We start from the raw sequence: 22,296 nt of genomic DNA, 5'->3' as shown, positions 1-22,296 counted from the left end.
GATAACATATACTTCTAATCCCGCAACGAATCATAACTTTGGCCTGTGACTTTCAATTACTTCACTCAAGCAAAGGTATGTTTGATAAACAAGGCAACATTTTTACACATGCAAGAAAACAATCCTGGCCAAGCTCAGCAATCATTCGCAGTCGAGAAATCACAAGAAGTTCAAGAATATATTTTTTGTTAACGCAAGAAATAACCAACTATAAAAGATCGGAATTTAAGTTTTATGATGGAAACTACAAAGCAGCAATAAGTTAAAACAGCAGTAGCTTGTAAAATTCTTCCTCCGTGTTTGTAAGCCTATTTCTAGTTTTCGCACTTCCTGAAGAATTTAAAAAAAAATACAGAAACTCCCCAGTTCAAATTCGTTGCTCCGAGCATAGAAAACACTTAATGGAATGTCACAAAGCGCGGCATCAAATGCGTTCTTTCTTGCACTTTTTTGTGCTGTAATGAACTGTTACAGAGAGATGGCAAGGAATAGATGATACAGAAAACACAAGCTCATGAGGCCACAAGGTCAGGTGTTTCTGCCTCAACCGATAACAAAGCTGTGTGTACTTTGTCTAGCCAGCCGTCCAAACGATCTTTCAGCGATTTTACCTGGGCTATCCCCAAAACCCTAGGCTGCACCCACGAGACATGGACCGTTCCCTCAACCTGATCTATGATTCCTTCAATTAGGTGTACCTGTATACATAATACTCATTTCACCTATGCCACAACATAGAATATGTAACAAATTCAAGATAGTATTCCAAATAATGACAAACTAAGAAATAATACGAAAGAAATAATAATAAGGTTCATCTTAGATAAAAAAAACCATGACATAATTGTGGAATATGATGAAGTCATGTATAACAAATCACTCAGGACTGCATACAAAAAAGATAGTCATATTCCTTAGCTCAGGTTATCATGGATCACAGAATGGCTAAGCATAAGACCTAGAATACCATTCTTCAAGTGGGAACCTGTCTTACCGGTCTCACAAATTAAGCCTACGTAATGAGGGACAAACTCCCAAAATTATCAAAACAAAGAAAGGATACTATCAGTGAGTCAGTAACAAAACATTTCAGCTAACCCCAGTAGCTATTTGCTTCTCATTCTCACCTTACTTTTTAGATCACCACTCCACCTAAACATATGCCAACAGTAGAATTGATTCATAAAAAAATAGCATGATTATGAGTAACCCTTACAGAGAGACTTTTCATGAGAAGATACTCCACGTCTTCCACTGAAAGATTAGTTTGTTCAGCAATGACACTCAACGGGATGGTCCTGTCTTCAGAGGGGCGACTGCAAGAAACAGGAATTTCCAACTTAAAGTCAAATGATAATATAAATAGAAAGTAGAAGTTATAGGAGCAAGCGACACCAGAATTTGAGAACCTGTAATCAATTAGGCTTCTAATCCAATTGAGAAAATCTTACCTGAATATGATCTCCATTAAACAGAGAATGTTAATTTTTTCCAGCAGCTTCTTTTCATTTTCCACCAGTGCCGGCTGAGCACTCAAAGCAGCATTATGAACTCGACACAGTTCTTGATAGCGAAGTAAATTGCCAGTATTAAATGCCTGAAGTATGTAGTAAAGCCACTCGACTTTGGTTCCAAGAAGACTATTGATCTGCAAGTTGAAATCTTAAAATATATAACACTGGAAAGATACCTCTATATAAGCAAATCATAATGGAAAACGAAACAAATAAAAGCATGTTTTCTCATGAGATTGCATAAAGATGGAAATAAATTACAAGGAGGAAATACTATCTACACTAGTATAGAAAGAACAAGCAAGGGGTAGAAATAAAATGGATAAGGGTTGGAGCCTACATAATTGTTTGAAAAAGGGTAAAATTGTAATTTTACAAAGGATAATTTTTTCTCTTTTCAATTTTCTTTCTTTCTAGAACATTCTATGTAATTTAATAAAGAATAATTTGTTTCACTTTTCTATCTCATTTCTTTCTAGAACATTATATGTCACTCAAATGCCATGAAATAAAAATGGAGCCTACATAATTGAATATTGTTTAAATATTTTATTTTACAAAATATAGAAAGTGTGTGCGTGTGTGACAAAAATGAGTACATTTGGTACCAAGCATAAAGTTGGTGCTTAATAATGACGTGGTCAGTTCTCCTCCACACACTTAAACTATTCCACTTTAAAATGGTCTCCACTTGTTTACTCACACATTGATGAGTGGATGAATGATCGGATGAGAAGTTGCTACCACACTACCAAGCACCATACCACGCATACTCGTATCCCTTCAATTTGGTGCTTGGTACCAAGCATACCCGTTTTAGTACCAAGCATAAGTTTTGTGCTTAGTAGTGAGGTGGCATATTCCCTTCCACTTATTCAAATAGGGGCCCACATTCACATGAGTTTGGGAGTGATTGTGAATGAGAATGAGTAGATGGGAATATGACATCTCACTATCAAGTATAAAATTTGTGTTTGATACCAAACATACCCATCTCTCTCTCTCTCTCTCTCTTTCTCTCTCTCTCTCTCTCTCTCTCTCTATATATATATATATATATATATATATATATATAAAGAGAGAGAGAGAGAAATTCAATATTGATATGACATTCTTTTGTGTGTAGCTCAAAGAAAATTTTCTTCATTCATGAAAATGAATTTTCTTCGTTCATGAAAGTAAATTCAATGATGGTGGACAAACCATCATTTCCAATTATTTTAGAAAGGGTAAGATTGTAATTTTACAATGCAACATTTTTTTTCTCGTTTCTATTTTGTTTCTTCCTACAACATTCCACCTAATTTTACAAGGAATGATTCATTTATCTTTTTTATTTCTTTTCTTTCTAGAACAACATTCTATGTTATTCAAATAGCATGAAAGAAGATGAAGCATACATAAGTGAATATCTTTTTAATATTTTATGTTATAAAAGAAACAAAGAGAATAAATATCTATCAATAAAAAGACAAGGTTCTAAGCATATATCTATACTACAAATTATTTACACTAATATACAAAGAAAATAATGTGGGTGAGATAATTGGTAGAGGATTTCAAGTTCAAAACTTCGAATAATGAAAGATAACAGCTCTCAAAGAATCAATTGACCCCCACTATTTCTTCCTACTATTGAATATACATTCTAAACAAAATAAAAATAAAATGTTTACATATCATGTGCATTTGCACACGTCAGATTTCTAGTAGTCATGATAGTACTCTTGCAGATGCAAATTATGAGTTTCCCCAGTTAATTTCATATTTCAAAACCCTAGCCGCCAAAACCCTAGCCGCTTTCTTCAAAACTCCAACCGCCAAAACCTTGCAACCGCCTTATCGTCCCCATCTTTCTCGTCATCGCCATCGTCATCGCCCTCATCTTCCTCGACAACTCCTCGTTCACGTCCATCTGATCCACATCCTCGTCTTCGAGCTTCTCACCCGACGCAACAACTTCCACCCTACACCGCTCGTCGTTGATGACCGCCGCCATCATGAGGCCTTCGCTCGTCAACAACTTCCACCCTACACCGCTCGTCGTTGATGACCGCCGCCATCATGAGGCCTTCGCTCGCTCGTCGGCGCCATGCCCGCCGCTCTCTTTTTGTTTTCGAATCTGAATCAGATCTGCGAGTTGTCCTATAAATAAAAAAAACACCTCCGGGTTCCATCTTAACCTTCGGGTTCTTGATCTTTAACCTTCGGGTTTCATGTTAACCTTCGGGTTCTGGCACTTTAACCTTCGGGTTTAAAATTAAACCTTCATGTTCATGTTCTTGGACTTGTTCAGCCTACTGGCTAATTCAAGACTTATTTTCTTAAACTTGGACATACTTTAATTGTTTCCATTTTGGAGTACAACTTGTGGAGGGTATTGTCTTGAACTCTACTCGTTTGTTTCATGATAGCCGGATCTGAGAAACTCAAGAATTCTGAGTTAACAGTCCAGACAAAAGTTTCGGAGATATTTTCTGGTAGAATCACTGACCGAAAACTTGATGGAATTAACTATTTCCAGTGATAACGTGTTATTGAAATCTACGTGGCAGGCCGAGGTAAAACTGACCATTTGTTGACAGACTCTCCTACTCTGACACCAGAATCTTGGACATTGGACGATAGTGTCCTCTTACATTAACTTCTTAATACTATGGAACCTAAAATTTAGGATTTAGTTCTTCATTGTATGACAGTGAAGAAACTTTGATGTTTTTTACAAGATCTCTATAGGGGTAACAGCAATATTAATCGGGCACATGAAGTAATTCCAAAAGCTGTTTCGTAAGAAACAGGATGGTAAATTCATGGATGATCACTATGATGAGAGTTCAATCGTCTGGCTGAGGAACTTCGTCAAATTTTTCTATTACTGGGGATGTAAAACAAATACAGAACCAATGGAACAAACTTATAGTACTCACCTACTTGGGCACCCTAAATTCCATTCTCCTCTGCTCAACCACAAATCTTGGGGAGCTCCGTCATTAGTTCTCTGGCTGAGACTTATTACTTTCTGAAGAACCCTGTCCCTATACAGCCACTCACATCCATTACGGATCGCTCTATACTTACCACTCAGAGTTGACAGTCTAATGAACGAGGAAGTCATATTGGTGGTCCTGGAAGAGGTAAACTTTGAAGGGAGATGAGGTTAGCACACTGGTCGTTCTAAAGGCCGAGGTGACCAACGAGGTGGCCGTGGAGGTTCATCTCAAGGCAGACATGCTCATGACGATGACTCAGTGAAGACTTGTAATTACTACCACCAGCTAGGACATCTCAAATATAATTGTCCTGAATTAGAAAAAAAGAAGGCCAATAGTGCTTACATGACTGCTTAGGACAACCTCACTTCATCTGATAATAAAATTCAACCACGGTTACTCTTCCATGATGCGGAACTACAACGTCAATTTCACCAATTTAATTATTTTAGCAACACCAAAGTTCACAAACATCGTCTTTTTTTTTATCCGCTACTCTCAAAAGTACAGGTACCCCTTTATCTTTACTTACATCGTCTTTATCTCATACTTGGATTATAGATACAAGTGCACTGATCATATGACTGGGAACCAATGTATCATGTCATCTTTCTCTCCTATATCTAATTCAGTTATATTAGCTGATGGTTCACGTCTATGTTACACGGGTACTTCTATAATGAAGCCGTACCCGTACCGGACACGTACCCGATACTTTCCCGTACCCAAACTTCATGGACACTTCTTGAATATATGCATGCATTTATTACAACATGTACTCAATTATATGATATATGTGTTAATTTAAAACACTTGTCAAAGACTTCCTGGACGTAGAGCTTACACTTCACATCCGTCTTTTGAAACTAATGAAATACAGGTCGGGTTCGTTTCAGTCCATACCTAAGTTTAAAACTATATAGTTAATGGGTCGTTTACATGTCTAGTAAAAAAAAAAGTAGTTTACAATTCACGATAATCAATATGATAAAAGAAACTCAAAAATATGATCGGAATTTTAATTCTAATAACACATGAAGGGGAAAAATTTATCTTCTGTACAGTATTAATTCAATATATGTAGTCGTGTCCCCGTACCCTACATTTTACAGTTTTGCTGTGTCCCGCACCCGCACCCGCACCCGTACCAGTACCAGTACTCGTGCCCGTTTCCATGCAACTTAGGTTCACGTACACCTGTTCAGTGTGTCGGCAACACCAATCCTACCACGAGTCTTCCTCTTTTCTATGTATTCTATCTTCCTAGTTTTTCCTATAACCTTTTATCTGTTAGTAAGATTACTAAATTACTAAACTATATTGTGCTATTCTTTCCCACACATTGTGTCTTTCGGGACCTGATCACGAGGAAAACGATTGGGATAGATCATGAGCAGAACGGCCATTATAAACTGGACTTGGGCGCCAAACATGTAGCTTGTATCTAAAACCCATCAGCTCTACAATTTCACTGTCAGCTAGAGCATCTCTCTCTGTTCTCAAGCTTCTAATCCTCAATTCAAACATTTCCTCATTAGAGTGTGAGTCGTGTCAACTTGGCAAACAACATCGTGTCTTATCCTAATCGAGTCAATAAGAAGGCTGCTAAACCATTTGATCTTGTTCATTCTAATATCTGGGGTCATGCCCAATAACTTCTAAATTGGGATTCGATATTTTATCAGTTTTGTGAATGATCACTCTCGTGTTACTTGGATTTATCTTCTCAAGTCTAGATCTGAAGTCTTTTTTACTTTTAAACTCTTATTCTGAAATAGTCAATCAATTCAAGACTTCGATAAAAAAATTTCGATCTGATAATGCAAAGGAATATTTGGATGGCGACTTCACTAGTTTTCTTGAATAATATGGAATCTTTCGTCAGTCTTCTTGTGTTTACACTCCTCAGCAAAATAGAGTTGCTAAACGAAAGAATAGACATCTCCTTGATATTGCTCGGACCTTGTTATTCCATCGCGGCATTCCCAAAGAATTTTGAGGGGAAACTATCTTAACAGCATGTTACTTGATTAATCGAATGTCTTTTTCTGTTCTGCAAGATAAAATTCCTTTCAAAGTTCTATATCCCAACGATGATCTCTTTCCACTTCCTCCAAAGATTTTTAGCGATGATCTCTTTCCGCTTCCTCTAAAGATTTTTAGCTCTCTATGCTTTGTTCATAATCACAGTCCAAATAAACAAAAGTTAAAACTCTCGGTCTATTAAAGATTTTTTTTTTGGTACTCCCGAAAACATAAAGGTTACAAGTATTTTTGTCCGTCACTCAATCGTCTTGTGTTATTTGCTGATGTAACATTCTTCGAAAATAAACCTGATCATTCTAGTTCTCCATCCCCATTATCATCGTTATGACTATTTAATCCTGGAAGAGTCATTAGTTAACGGTGGTGATTCGTCCGTTGACAATACTATTTGCGCTACTGGCAAAAAACTCAACTAGGTTTAACGACCCAATTCAAGTTTATCATCGTCGCTCTGCTCCTGCTTCTGTAACAACTTCGACCTCAACACCACATCCTCCGTCCGAAGAACCTGAATCAGTAAATGCAAATTAGCCCCTTCTGCGAAAGATCTTCCTATTACACTTTGAAAAGTGACACGAACTTGTACTCAACATCCTATTTCTAATTTTGTCTCCTATGATCGCATATCCTCTATCTTTCGATCTTTTGTTACTTCCCTCGACTCATATTTGGTTCCCAAGAAATTTGTCAGAAGCCCTGTCTATTCCAGGTTGAAACCAAACGATGCAGGACGAAATAAGGGCCTTGCAGCAGAATAAGACTTAGAATTTGGTCCTACTTTCACCAGAAAAGTGGTCTGTAGGCTATAACTGGGTGTACACTGTCAAGTTAAATCCTGATGAAACTTTGACACACCTGAAAGGCCGACTGGTTGCTAAAGACTATTCACAGATGTATGGCTTAGATTACGTTTATACTTTCTTTCCGATGGCAAAAATAACATCTGCTCGGATTTTTATTTTGTTAGCAGTGACAAACCACTGGCCACTTCATCAGTTGAACATTAAGAATGTACTCCTTAATGGTATTCTAGATGAGGAGGTTTACATGGAGCAACCATCAAGTTTTGTTGCCCAAGGGGAGAATGCGAAGGTGTGTAGGCTGAAGAAACCATAGAGGGGGAGAATGTGAAGGTGTATAGGCTGAAGAAATCACTCTATGGTTTGAAGCAGTCTTCGAGAGCCTAGTTTAGACGTTTTGCATAGATTATTCAGGAATTTGAGCTTTGTCGTGCACAAAAAGATCACTGTCTTTTGGCGATTTCAAAATGGGAAACGAATTCTGCTAGTTGTCTATATGGATGACATTGTAATTACAGGGAATGATGCTTCTAATATTAACAGCATGAAGAAGTATTTATAGACACATTTCCAAACCAAAGATTTTGGTTTCCTAAAATACTTTCTAGGCATTGAAGCTGCAAAGTCAACGAATGGTATTCTTGTATCACAAAGGAAGTATGCCCTGGACATGCTCTCAGAAGCCGGGATGTTAGGATGCAGAAGCAGTGATTCTCCAATGGATGTGAACTCAAAACTACTACCAGATCAGGGAAAGCTTCTTGAGGATGTTGGGCAGTATAGAAGATTGGTGGAGAAACTGAATTATCTGACGGTGACCAAACCTGACATCACATTCACAGTCAGTGTTGTGAGTCAATTCTTGTCTGCACCAAAAACTACTCACTTGGATGCAGTTATGAGAATTTTGAGGTAGTTGAAAAAGACTCTAGGACGAGTATTCTCTACTCATATCAAGAACGCACCAGAGTTGCAAGCTTCTCTGATGCAGATTGGGCTGAATATCCTTTTGATAGGAGATCGACTACTGGATATTGTGTCTTTCTCGGAGGAAATCTGGTGTCGTGGAAGAGTAAGAAGCAAAGTGTTGTGTCTTGATCCAGTGCAAAATCAGAATACAGAGCTATGACAAATATGACACTAGAGATAGTTTGGATTAGAGACCTATTGACAGAGATTGGTCTCCCTCAAGAACGTCCCATGAGTCTATATGATGACAATAAAGCAGCAATTCACATTGTTGAGAATCTCGTGTTTCATGAGAGAACCAAGCACATTGAAATCGACTGTCATGTAATCCGTAAGAAGCTCGAGGACAAAATCATCACGATAAAACATGTATCGACAGTACATCAGTTGGCATACATTATTACAAAACCGCTTGGTCGAACACGGGTTGACTTTATTTGTGACAAGTCGAGCATGCATGATATATATGCTCTAGCTTGAGGGGGCACGTTAGGAGAGAGTATGAGTATTAGTTTAGCATTAGTTTAGTCTCACATTGCCTGTGACTATGTTACCGAGGTACGGGTACGGGTATCGGTACGGGTACAGGACACGACAAATTTGTAAAAAGTAGGGTACGGGGACACGGCTGTATATATATAAAATAATTCACTTTAGATCAGTGTTGAATTAAATACCTATTACATTTGCAAATATACCCTAAAATATGACAATCTATTTTTATTTTATTTAACAATTCTAAGAAATAGAAAGCTATTTTTATTTTATTTAAAAATTTAGAACTAATATTATTACTTATATAAACCCAAACCCCTCCCCACATAAAACCCAAACCCAAACCCCTCCCCCTATATAAAACCCAAACCCAAACCCCACTCCATATAAAAAACAGGTGAAGAAAAAAACCCAAACCCGAATCCAAACCCAAACCCCTCCCCCATATAAAACCGTAACTTCCCCTAGGGTTTTCATCTTCGTCGCCTCTTCCCATTTCTCCTCGCGAACCCAAAGCCAGTCCTCCATCGATGGCCCCTCACAAGACCCTCGAAGCTCGTCCAAGCCTCAATCCTCTGTCGGAGCTCGTCCAAGCTTCAGTCCTCCGTCGATCTCGTCGTCGAGGAGAAAAGGAAAAAAACAAAAACAAAACCCTAAAATCCATAAAATCAAACCTTGTAGGCGCTGATCTCGTCGTCGAGGAGAGGATTCGTTGTCGAGGCGCTGAAATTGCTTCGTCAAGGCTTTGATTTCGTCGTTGGCTTTGATTTCGTCGTTGGCTTTCGTCGAGGCGTTGAAATCGGGCGCTGAAATTGCTTCGTTCGGCTTTGATTTCGTCGTCAAGGTAGAATCGCTTCAGAATCGCTGAAATCGGGCGCTGAAATCGCTTCGTTCGGCTTCGTTCGGCTTTGATTTCAAGTGGGCTTGAGTTATTAGGCTCAAATAGCGCCCGATTCGGCCTTTCTTTCAAATTTTTAGGTGCGGTTTTTTTTTCTTCGCTCGCGAGTGAAATTTTGCCGTATCCATGCCGTTTGGGTGCGGATCCGCACCCAACACGTACCCGACACGGGTACGGGACCTAGATTGAAGTGTCGGGGTAACATAGCCTGTGAGACTAATTTGTAACTAATCCATCTCTATAAATAATAAAGTATAAAGTGAGGGAAATCTATCCCAAGAAACTCTTCTCTCTCCAAATCTTAACATGATGTTTTGGTGAAAATTCTGTAAGAGTTGGGTACCAGAAATCCTAGCAAAAGGCTAGGATCTCAAAAGAATTTGCAGAAGTAGGTCCCTTTTATATTTAAAATTTATGAATAAAATTGTTAAAAAAATTAAAAATTGGAAAAATAAACAACAACAATAACTTTATGTTTATTTCTGAATAATAATTGAGAAAATTATCAAATACTAACATATACTTATTTAAATACAATATCAAATCATTAGCGGAACCCTTACACTAGTTCCAGATTTTATCACTTTCTTTTACAACCAAACAATAATGTTTGGATTCTCTTTTCAAAAGCAACTTTCAACTCTATTATCCAATAAAACACAAATTAAAAATTTTGAATAGTTGAGGAATACATGGATTTCTTAAATTGTCACAAGTCCTATGACCAAACAGCCCCTAGAGGTCACCTTGCATGTTCTCGAAAGATTTCTGACAGTGTAGAGTGCAAATACAGTAAAATAAACCAATAAAAAACATAAGGAAAAAAAAGAGTAGAGCTAAAGGTCAACATGAATTGGCATTTAGCTTTATGCAGGTTCATCCAGGGAGCCGCGAAAGTACTAAATATTGCAGTGGTAGGCTATAGGATGGATCTTCACATATTCACTGCATAATACCTCAATTGTCAATGAACCTTTGAGCATATTTAACAAATTAAGGTATTACTTTCCACCTATCTTTTCCAAGGTTCTCTTTCAACATTAATACTTAGTAATTAATATTAAAAGTCAAAAAGTCAATTCAACCCTAAAATCTCACATCTAGATGGTCAATTCCTCCACTATAACATTTTGTGACTTCAATGTTGTCTAGAGATCCTAAGAAAAAAGTCAATCCATTTAAACAATGTACATGTGTCTAAGATTCATGATGCATTAGTAACTAGCACTGATACACTGACAATTTAGCTGAGCATATGATATGGAATTTGCCCTATCATAACCAACGAGAAACTCTTTTAGAATGGGAACAAATTGTTACGCTTTGCAGATGAACAATACTCTTGCCTAGAAAGGGGGCAGATTTGTGATTTGCAATTAAAAAAGAGGATCCAAACAAAAACAATTCAAAAAATTTAACCAAGGGAAGATAATAGAATTGAGATATAAAATATAAGTGTGGATTCGATGATCTAAACACATGACAGAAATAGTATGGCTATGAAACTGAGCCCAGAGTATTATGGCAATATTCAATCCTAACTTGAAGGTGTTATTGTAGCCTAGAAAATAAGGATACATTTCATCTAAACAGCATACAAGACTAGAGCCTGTTTAGTAACCCAGGAAACTGGGCCAGAAGCCAAGTTGTATTTAAAGTTTGGAAAAACTGTACCAACTCCAGCCCAGTTTATCTTAGTTCATTTTTGGCCCTAAACCCAGGCCTGAATTGGTCCAGCTCCTGCAGACTTGGTCTGGTTAAAGAAAAACCCAGGCCTAGCCTGTTTTTGTTGAATTGCCAAACAGAGCCCAAGACCCAAGGTGTGTCTGTATATGATGTAGCACTGCTATGCTGGTGACCAAACCTAAAATATCGTGTGGAATTTTCCTTATTATAATCAAGGACTCAAGACAGAAATCCTTTAGAATGAAAAGAATCATTATATACCTTTGGACTGAACTTTGGTTTTTGGTCTACTTTTTTACAATCCTTTCAACATAAAATCTTTCCTGTTTTGAACATGTCCATACATCTACAAGACAACACTTAGCGTCCATGCCCAATTTCATACAAGTCTGCTGAGGTATCTGCTTGCTTGTGCCAATCCCTCCAGCCCAAATCTCTACTTTTCCACTGATATCGTTCAAAATTATCTCCTTCTAGCAGATGCCTTCTAAATCAATTAACTTTAATCCAAGGAACTGGACTTTATGCAACGACATAATCACTTGGTAGACAACAAATACTAGGTGTAGATCCTATATTGCAGAAAATAATTTACATCCTTATAAGTTGCAGGGTGGATGGAAAGAAAAGGTCAACAAAACCCCTTCAATATACACTATCCATTATGTAAAGCTCGGTTTATTGATGCATTAATACATAGGTGGATGAAATTCTCTCAAAACCAACTAAAATTAACAATCCCATATTAATGCATATTGCAATAAAGATTCGTTCTTGCAATAGACCTAAAACATATTTCATGCAATAGACCCAAAACATATAAGTAGGAACATAAACAAAGTATAGAAAGGCTTAGTATGCAAAGGGCCCTGACTAGTTGTGGTAACCCTATAGCTGTGTTTGTTGATGAACTTAAGAGAGATGGTGATTTAACACTTTATGACTTCGGTCATGATTGATCAGAAAAAGAGTATGAATTGTCTACAGTTGCCTACATCATTATGAAAATCCCACCTTATTGATGGACAGGAGACATTATGGGGCAGAGGGAGGCTAATTCCTAAAGTCATAGATATGTGTAGAGGAAGGGAAAAGATTGAATGAGAAAGCAATTAGCATTAAAATGATGGCTGTAAATATCATGCAACTCTGATGCAATCTAGCAAATGATGGCTAGTTCTATTTTCTTTCAACACCAAAAGATGATGGCATTTCTATATTATATTTCTTAAATCAATTGGTTACCGCCTAAAATAAATGGGCAAGCACCTCCACTTAGTGAATAATTATAAAAACATCTTCCTAATGTTGAATACAAGGCAGAAGCTGATATGAGAAGTTTTTTACCAATAGTAAATGAAAAGTTATACAGAGCAATTTGTAGAAGAGGTTTTTATTTAGTCAAATAGAACTTCACTTACAATAGGATGCGCTAGTAATTCTCCAAAATTGTAGATGTTGTCACCCAGCAAAGCAGAGAGAGAAAGGTCAAATGCCAAGTCCTGAAAGCAAGAAAACAGCAAGCAGACATTAGCTAAAAATGATATATGTCGTCACCTCTTGAGCCACTCATTCATCAATTCCAACAATCTTAGTAAGTTAAAAAGCATTTCCAAGTAAAATGACAGGTTATAGTGGTTATTAACTCAATTGGACTGAAAATTTTGTAGACTTGAATTGAAAGTTTATGATAAACCAGATAAAGAAAACAGAAAGTTCCTTGGATGAAAACTTTGATCGCCAACTAATTCCAAAAGTATTATTCATTCGTAATTCTGGAATGGGAAAGGAAGAAAAATCTCTTGCTAATTTTACATCTTTTAGGTAATTCACGAAAACAAAACTAATAAAATAAACAATCCATCCAAAGGGAGAAAAGAACGAAGTTCTATTACTAATACCACAAGAGAACTTAATAATTTTTAATTAAGTAATAATCCATGAACTATAAGAAATTACAATTCAGCTTCTTATTTCGAATCTCATCTTCATTCCAAATGAGTGTAAAGAATTCTTCGATCAGAGATTAGAAAAGAGGACATCAAACATTATCTTACACATAAACTTAATAGTTTTTTTCGAGCTTTATCCCCAACCTACATGAAGACGGACCAACATCTCTCCTCAAGGACAAAGTTCAGATACATTGTTCGTCTCTCTTTAGATCAGTTTCTATGAAATCTCCTAAGCAAATGGCTTTCAAACAAAGGACATTGCAAACTTGTAAGCTTGGCCTCAAAGATAGTTTTGACCAATGCCCAGGGAACCCCAAGCTGTCCTCCAACTTACTAAGTTTTATGCCACTTTCAGAATACCTATCCACTTACCATGTCAGCCTATATTATTCCTCAGGGATGACCAGAAACAGCAAATATAAACTGACACTTGTTTTCTCTCAGCCAGCACTTATTCCAGTGTACATTTTCCAGCTGCTTGATGGCTACTCATTTTTATGACCTTGTAGTCAGAATACCTTCCTAGTTAGCATGTCAGCCTAAAATATTCCTTACGTATGACCAGAAATAGCAAATATCAACTCACACCTGTTTTCTCTCAGCCAACTCTCCTACGGAGAAGGTCCAGCTGCTTGATGGCTACTCATTTTTTGACCCTAAGTCATAACCAATAAACAAGGTCTCCATAGCCACATAACCCAATGGCTGACTTCCTTAGATCGCACAGGAATGTCAATTTATGTATCAATTGGCCAGAAGCGCCAAATGGTTGGCATTGAGGAAGAGGATGAGAACCAGCTAAGCTTGGCAACACAATCAACTTCTTTCTAACATGTGGAGTGATTAGGGATACGATGGCGACAGCTATATGAACTATGACATATAATAAATAAGAAAAACATGACTCCCGAAATTTTAGTGTCCATGGTTTGTTGTGCACACCAGACAAGGCCAATATATGATCCATGGCATTCTCTTGATTTACGGGCCAAAGAGTATGTTGAAAAAAAATGCGTATCTTGAAGACTTTCAACTTGTTCTTCGGTTTTCTACCTTCCGTTCTATATTGTTTAACCACTCATTTTACAACCATTGGACGAACAGGTTAGCAATCTTTGAACACTTTTTTTTATTAATAAAAAGACATTTCATAGTGTTCTTGATTGCCAGAGATGGACAACCATGTCATTTAATTGGTGGGAAGAAAAAAACTTTAATTTGTCATAAAAGGACTGGAAAATGTTACCATACAAGTGTGGGTGGATACAGAGGAATGAGTGTGCATATGTATATATAATATGTACACATACATGCATATGCACATGCATTCATATGCATATTGGCATATGTACATGTATGTATATATGACATGTATATGTGTATATGCAGTCATGCCCATATGTATGTGTGTATGTCTTTGCATAAATTGAGAACACAAATACCCACCACTGAACTAAAGTAATTTGGCGCCACAGGAACCTCCATGTACATGACAAAACTATTAAGGATAATGGGAGCCCTATACTCTTTCACAAAATTATATGCGTACAGACATGCAAGGCACATGTACTTGTATGTATATAGGACATGTATCTATATGTGCATATGCAATCACATGAATACGTATGTGTGTACATATTTGCATAAATTGAGCACACAAATAATCACTTGTGAAAGCCAAAAATAAGGTAATTTGGGCCACAATGACCTCCATGTACATGACAAGGGACCTATAATCTCACCAAACAATAAGGATAATGGGAGACAACAAATCTAAGACTAATTCAATATAATTTAACCTTCACAAAGCTAACCAGGAAGATTAAACTCGGATAACAGTTCACCCTTACCAAAACCAAAACAATAGCATACCAAGAGTAAATGATATAACTAGCACTAACCAACTAAGGGTCAGTAAAACAACTACCAAGCTAATTGCTAATTAATACTACCACCAATTATTTGAATGATCATGCAGACAGAGTATCATCCCTTAAGCAATTCATACACACGAAACATCAACTTATCATTATATGACAAAACCATTACCCACTTGACTTTCTGCATTTGTCTGCCGAAAAAAGCAACTTTAATCACTCTACTGGGTCCCAAGGACCCCTTGTTTCCTCATGAAGCATCAAAATCTTACTGTGAAAACTAAATTTATATACCAAACCTGTTCCCAGCAGTCCTATTGAATCAAATATGTAACAACTATATTTCAAGATAAACATGCAAGCACTAACCAACTAAGGGTCAGTGGAACATCTACCAAGCTAATTGCTAATTAATAGTACCACCAGTTATTTGAATGATCATGCAGACATAATGTCATCCCTTCAGCAATTCATACACATAAAACATCAAAAATTTGCTATTACTATTCTTTGTTACACCATAAATTAATAGGACAACTTATCATTATATGACAAAACCACTACCCACTTGACTTTCTGCATTTGTCTGCTGAAACTTTAATCACTCTACTGGTTCCAAGGACCCCCTGTTTCCTCATGAAGCATCAAAATTTTACTGTGAAAACTAAATTTAAATACCACACCTGCTCTGAACAGTCCTATTGAATCAAATATTTACAACTATATTTCAAGATAAACATGACACAATCAAAGCCAAGACTATGTAAATTTCAATTAACAAAATCCACATTTCGGACATCTACTCTGTATGAAATATGAGATGTTATCTGCAAGAAGAAGCTCTTTGATATCAACATAAAGATCTTAAGGACCCAAGGACCCATTTAGTAAACATACATAAGCTGAGCACAAACTCAAGAACAAAGGAGAAGTTTGTTGAAGCAAAGTTCAAAACTGAAATTAAAAAAATCAAATGAAATATACACTCCAAGGATTCAAACACAGAGACAGAAAATTGAAAAGAAACTGAAAAAGTAATTCCAATTCAGTTATTTATTTATTTATTATTCTAATATATTTATTGATTTATTTATTTGGGTGTGCGTGTGTGTGTACATGTGTGTTTGTGAGAATTAACCGTCATACCAGTTTGAATGATTCAGAAAGAGACTCCACTGTAGTGTATGCTAAATAAAGAAGAGCACTTTTGTAAAATTCTGCGAATTCTTGACGAGATTTGTGATATTGAGAAGACACCCAGTAATAACTTGCATGAACAGATGGATCAACATCAGTCATACTGTCCAGGGTTGTCTTTCCATCATCTAATAACTTCTTGCACTCCTTTTGATTTCCTTTCTCAAGATTGAATGCAGCTATTTGCATCTTCACATATAGAATCGGTTCCTCAATCCGCAACTCCCTTGTAGCATGGAGCTTCTCAATGACCCCTTCAAGATAGCTAATGGCAGCATCTTTTTCCGAGTATTGCCGTGAAACTATCACAGCAAAGTGTGCAAGTTTGAGGAGATTGATCTTGGTCTCAAAGTCGGTGATGAAATTGTGATATAGTTGTATGAGAGCATCACCAGCCTGAAATGAAAAGGTAAGCAGCTGTGAGTAGCCAAGACTAGTAACATCACGACTGCAAAAGTTATCACAGAAAGAAATTCTGAGTCATTGTAACCATGAATAAAAAAAAATTAACCATATAAAAAACAAAGAAACTCAAAAAAAACATCAGGAATGAAACAATCAATTGATAACTAGATACATCAGAATGTGCCTCCAACACACGTGATTCTCTATAAATAATTTAGAAAAGGTATTTCATTGGATGATCCCTAGCATCAATTTTCAAATTATAAAGATCTCATAATCCCAAGGTTTTAAATATCGATTATTGCAAATATATCGGATGGTCAAAATTCGTATCAAATTGCAATTATCGGGGATAAGTAGTAAACATCAGATTGTCATATCGGATGGTGAGCACATATTATAATGTCCTAAAATGTAATCTAAGCGCACTTAATGAAATATAAACATACGAAAATACCTTCGAGAGAGGACTCAGGATTATCGAACGATTGAATTTGGGAAGAGAGTCAAGAAGGCGAAGAGAAATTAGGGCTGGCTTCTCTAAGTGCGATAGGAAGTAGTGAGTGGGATTGGTGATTTTGATTTTATTTCACTATATCAGATCTGGTCTAAAAAAATAAACCCAAAAACCAATGTTTTCAAAGGCGTGCGCGCTTCACTACGCCTCATGCGCCATTCGATGCGGGACGGTGGCAAAGCGCGCCATGTCTGGCGCAACGGCGCCTTTTGCGCCTCACAAGCATCCTTGCTTTGAGCAGGGTGCTAGTACATAGCCTCGTATATTTTTGTTTGTTAACATTTCAATCGAGTCTTTATACTCGATAACCATTTCCCAAAAAATAAAATAATTCCAATAGGCCTTTTTAGTAGCAGGACCCTAATTAATCCTCATTTACTATTTAGTTTTGTTTCAATATTAGTCTTGATTTGACATTTGATTTGAAAAGTTATGAACTTTACCGCTATGTAGTAGACCTTTTTAGTAGCCTTCAATTAAGGATCCTAACTAATCCTCATTTACTATTTGGTTTTGCTTGAATATTAGTCTCGATTTGACATTTGATTTGAAAATTTATGAACTTCATCACTCTATTGGATGTATTATTATTAGAAATTAAGACCTTACATTTTGATTTGGTAGTAAGATATTATTTATCCTGACATATTTTTTATGTGAATTCCTAAACATGTTCTTTTATGCTTGTTTATCCATCTTGAAAAATCATGTGCAGTGTGCGCCTTGCATCACTCGGGCGCACGCATTGTGTTACGCCTTGCGCATGTGCGCGTAAAGATACTTTGCGCCACGTGCATTGACAACACTATCAAAAACCAACCAATAGTTGGGATTTTTTTTTTGACAAAATCGGCCAATTTAGACCCCTATGAAAGCGGTCGATTAATCGGATTTTCACCGATATATCACAGGATCAATGATTTAATTTTCCTAAAATTGTATCGTAGTGGTCCAAACCCTATCTATCGGTGATATGGCGATAAAATAGCCGAATTTAAATACCGCATGCTCCAATAACAATATCTAGAATATGAGCATTTTATAATCATGATGAAGCCTAACAAAGCATACCTCATTCTAGGCTAACAAAGATCAGTGTTTTCAATGCGCGAGGCGCAATGCAGAGCGCAAAGCATCTTTACACGCACATGCGCAAGGCGCAACGCGATGCGCGCGCCCGAGTGATGCGAGGCGCACACCACACACATAATATTTTAATATATGTAATCAAGCACGAAAGAACATGTTTTTAGAATTTACATAAAAAATATCAAGATAAATAATATCTTACTACAAAATCATAATATATTGCCTTAATTTCTAATGCTAACACCCAACATAGTACTACAAAATCATAATATATTGCCTTAATTTCTAATGCTAACACCCAACATAGTAGCAAATTTCATAAATTTTCAAATCAAATGCCTTAATTTCTAATGCTAACACCCAACATAGTAGCAAATTTCATAAATTTTCAAATCAAATGTTAAATGACTTAAATCAAGACTAATATCCAAACAAAGGATTAATAATGGTCCTCAATTGAAGGTTATTAAAAAAGCCCAATGGATTTATTTTGCTTTTTGGGATATGGAATAATTGAAGGTTATTAAAAAAGCCCAATGGATTTATTTTGCTTTTTGGGATATGGAATATCAAGTATAAAGACTCGATTGAAATGTTAACATGGGATATGGAATATCAAGTATAAAGACTCGATTGAAATGTTAACAAACAAAACTATATGAGGAAATGTATTGCATGCATCCTACGCAAAGTACGGAGGTACGCGAGGCGCAAAAGGCGCTGCTGCATCAGATGTGGGGCGTTTCGTCATCACCCCGCATCGTAAGGCGCATGAGGTGCAATGAGGCGCGCGCCTTTGAAAACACTGACAAAGATGCATAGAAAATCTAAGAGAATAAGACTAGGTTTGAGGAGAATGACGAGTGAGATGTAGGGATTATTTCAACACAAGGGATAATTACTATGCTGATGCAAGAATTGCTCTACACCTAACATTGAAGGTAAGAATAGCATAACACTCCCAAACTTATATAGATTTGAAGTGAAAATGAATGATCGAAACACATGTCAAACACAACTAGAATAATCAAACTAACAAAAAAAGAAGGAGAATAAAATCAGAAACTGCCATAACAAACCAAAATATCTAGAACTCGATTTCTTTTTGACATAGTACCTTCAACCACCTCCATGAAACAGTTTTTATCAAGAATAACAGAGACCCGTGATTCGAAGAATAGAGTCAAAGTCGCAAAATATCCAAACAGCAAACTAGCTTATATCAGGTTCTTTCTTACCTATAAGTTTATCAGCAAAAAGGATGATGTCTTGGAAGATAGTTCGATTGACACAGATGGGTGAAGGTGATAATCTTTTGCAGTTGATGTTACCATTATCACTGCCTAAAAGCTATGACATCCAAAAGAACAGAGCTACATCTTTTTTTAATTACTTGAAGGAAGTGTAGTTAGCATACCAAAAAATGGAAGTGTAGTTAGCATACCAAAAAATGGTTTTCTGTAACACGAGATAGACAATGCTGACACGGTTTAAGGATCAACTTCTAATTAGGATATGGCTGATATGGTCACCCGTACATTCAATAAGACCAGTTGGCAGGAGGGAATCCTACTGTTATTTTTCATGAAACTAAACCTATGTAACTAGGGAGCAACTAACCAAAATTCTCACATTGTAAAATTCAAGATTCTGCAACTAGGTAGAAAACTCAAAATTTCCTTATAGTAGAATAAAGGGCAATATGAAGATACAATTACCATCAAACTTAAATATCAAAGTTACCAAAGAAAGCCGAGTAAAATTCTAAAAGTGTGTTATCTTCTATAAAGATTTTGACACATGGAGAAGAAGAAAATATGTGCTACGTCTGAATGCAGCTAAAACTGAGAATGATTATTTCTTCCCAAGTCAAAGAATTCACAATAGTCAAAACTTCAAATGGACAGAATTGAAAGTTCTTCCAAATCCAAAGATTTCTCAGCTACGCTACGCAATATGAGATGCCAGGCTTCCAACTGTGTTATTATGTGTATGATGCCTCAAAAACCGATTATCTCCTCTTTTTAAATGTGATTTTCTCCATTGAATCGACTAGTCACGCATCAAAAAAGAAAAACTGCATAAGAGTCAACACCAATTCTCTTCCATCATCAAATCAAACCCTGCTTAGGTATTGATATACCAGACTAAGATTAAAAAAGACCTCAATAAACGCAAAACTTTCACGGTTTCCCGTAACAGAAAGAAGTCACCAACCACAAAATTCGAAATTTTTACACACTAGAAATAGAACATCAAAAGATCCAAACTTTAAGGTCCAATTGCTCAATCACAACCATATAAAACCCTAATTTCCCCCGAAGTCTCACTAGATGCAAAGAATTCCGTACGTAAACCCTAGGAGAAGTTGAGAAGAAAACCTGAACAACGGCGAGGGCGACGAATTGCTCAAGCTTCAGAGTGAGCTGATGCCACAGCTTCTTCTCGTAGAGATCTGCGAGCGCATTGTACCACTCGGCGAGCTCCGGATGCGCGTTCCGCTGCGATTCCAAGTACTGGAGAGCGCCGGCCATTGATGGATCGAATCAAGGGAAGGAGATCGAGGGATCGAGAGATTCAGAAAACCCTAGGATTAGGTTTTTGTCTCTCCTTATTGTTTTCGCTTTTCTCGCAAATATATTATTATATTTTAATTTTAGAAAAATTTACCGCTCTGAACCCTTTTTTATTTCGGCGGAGGAAAAAGAAGTGTGTGGGGAGTTCCGAAGTGTTAAAGCGACGGCCTTTTTATTGCTTTCCAGTAGGGCCCAGTGGTGGGGCCGGTATTGGATGGATCTGAGAGAGCCTGTTGAGTGGATGGGTGTAATAGAACACCAGACAGGTATTTTACCTAATGAGAAGAGAGCGCGTGTGTCTAACTTATTGTTGGGTTTAGACGGAAGAACTGTCTCTTTTGCTGATCAAGTTTGCCTTCGCAGAGCAAAGTGAGGGATGTGCTATTCTTGGAGCTTAAGTTATACTTCCATTTAAGTTTCCGCTGAAATGTGTAGGTAATCAGAGAGAACTAACCGAGATTATCTGAACGGGTGAGAGATTTTAATATGATTTTATTACTCTTCAGTTCTATTAGGGGCTGTTTGTTTGTATGTTTTTACCATGTAAAAGGATGTAAAGTGTAAAAAAGTGAGTCCCAATGTCAGCTTTCATCACTTTCAATTGTTTGTTTGTAGTTGTGAAAATAGTGTAAAGTGATTTCAGCTTTCATCACTTTCAATTGTTTGTTTGTAGTTGTGAAAATAGTGTAAAGTGATTTCATATGCTGATGTAGCTTGTAAAGTGATTTCATTAGTTGTGAAAATAGTGTAAAGTGATTTCATATGCTGATGTAGCTTGTAAAGTGATTTCATGAAAAAAAAGACATGATTTTAGGAGGAAACTAACATTGAAGTTAGGAAAAAATAATAAAAAATAATTCCAACTAATATGATCATTTGAGTAGGGACCACTTTTTACACTTTCCAAACAAACAATTAAAGTTTCATTTTGCAAACAAAACAAATGTTTTATGATTCCAATGGAATCAAAAACAAACAATGAAAAGTATAAAAGTAAAATTGATGAGGTGGACAACTTTTATGATTCCAATGGAATCAAAAACAAACAATGAAAAGTATAAAAGTAAAATTGATGAGGTGGACAACAACTTTCCAAGTTGTGTCATAAATACACAACTTTACCAACAACAACCAAACAGCCCCTTACGCGTTAGCTTAGGGGCTGTTTGGTTGCACATTTTTTGAAAAAAAAATTCTCAAAACATTTGACAATAGTAAATTTGTAATTAAAAGTTTTCCAGAGATTTCTGTAAATTATGTTTGGTTCAACAAAAAATTTACA

At 36.6% G+C, this 22,296-nt stretch overlaps 1 protein-coding gene across 1 annotated transcript; it reads right to left on the bottom strand.

The window, feature by feature from the left end:
* LOC109836986 (26S proteasome non-ATPase regulatory subunit 13 homolog B) lies at positions 202-21,152 on the bottom strand. The gene is made up of 6 exons (XM_020405063.1): positions 20,820-21,152; positions 16,377-16,823; positions 12,820-12,900; positions 1,452-1,648; positions 1,217-1,316; positions 202-698 (listed from the first exon to the last, which is right to left on the bottom strand). Exons 1-6 carry the CDS (start codon positions 20,970-20,972, stop codon positions 513-515), a joined length of 1,164 nt encoding a protein of 387 aa, XP_020260652.1. The 5' UTR covers positions 20,973-21,152; the 3' UTR covers positions 202-512.

The sequence above is a fragment of the Asparagus officinalis genome, chromosome 4 (genome assembly GCF_001876935.1).
Source record: "Asparagus officinalis chromosome 4, Aspof.V1, whole genome shotgun sequence".
Lineage (NCBI taxonomy): Eukaryota > Viridiplantae > Streptophyta > Magnoliopsida > Asparagales > Asparagaceae > Asparagus > Asparagus officinalis.
Note: the sequence above shows the minus strand (reverse complement) of the source record. Positions and strands in the feature narration are given on the sequence as shown.

Bases quoted from the DNA above. Each gene is read 5' to 3' on its own strand.
- LOC109836986 (XM_020405063.1), bottom strand. From the start codon at position 20,972: ATGGCCGGCGCTCTCCAGTACTTGGAATCGCAGCGGAACGCGCATCCG. The intron at 16,824-20,819 runs GTTTTCTTCTCA...TTTTCATTTCAG, and splicing joins TCGCCCTCGCCGTTGTTCAG to GCTGGTGATGCTCTCATACA. The intron at 1,649-12,819 runs GTAAGTGAAGTT...TTCAACTTGCAG, and splicing joins AATTACTAGCGCATCCTATT to ATCAATAGTCTTCTTGGAAC.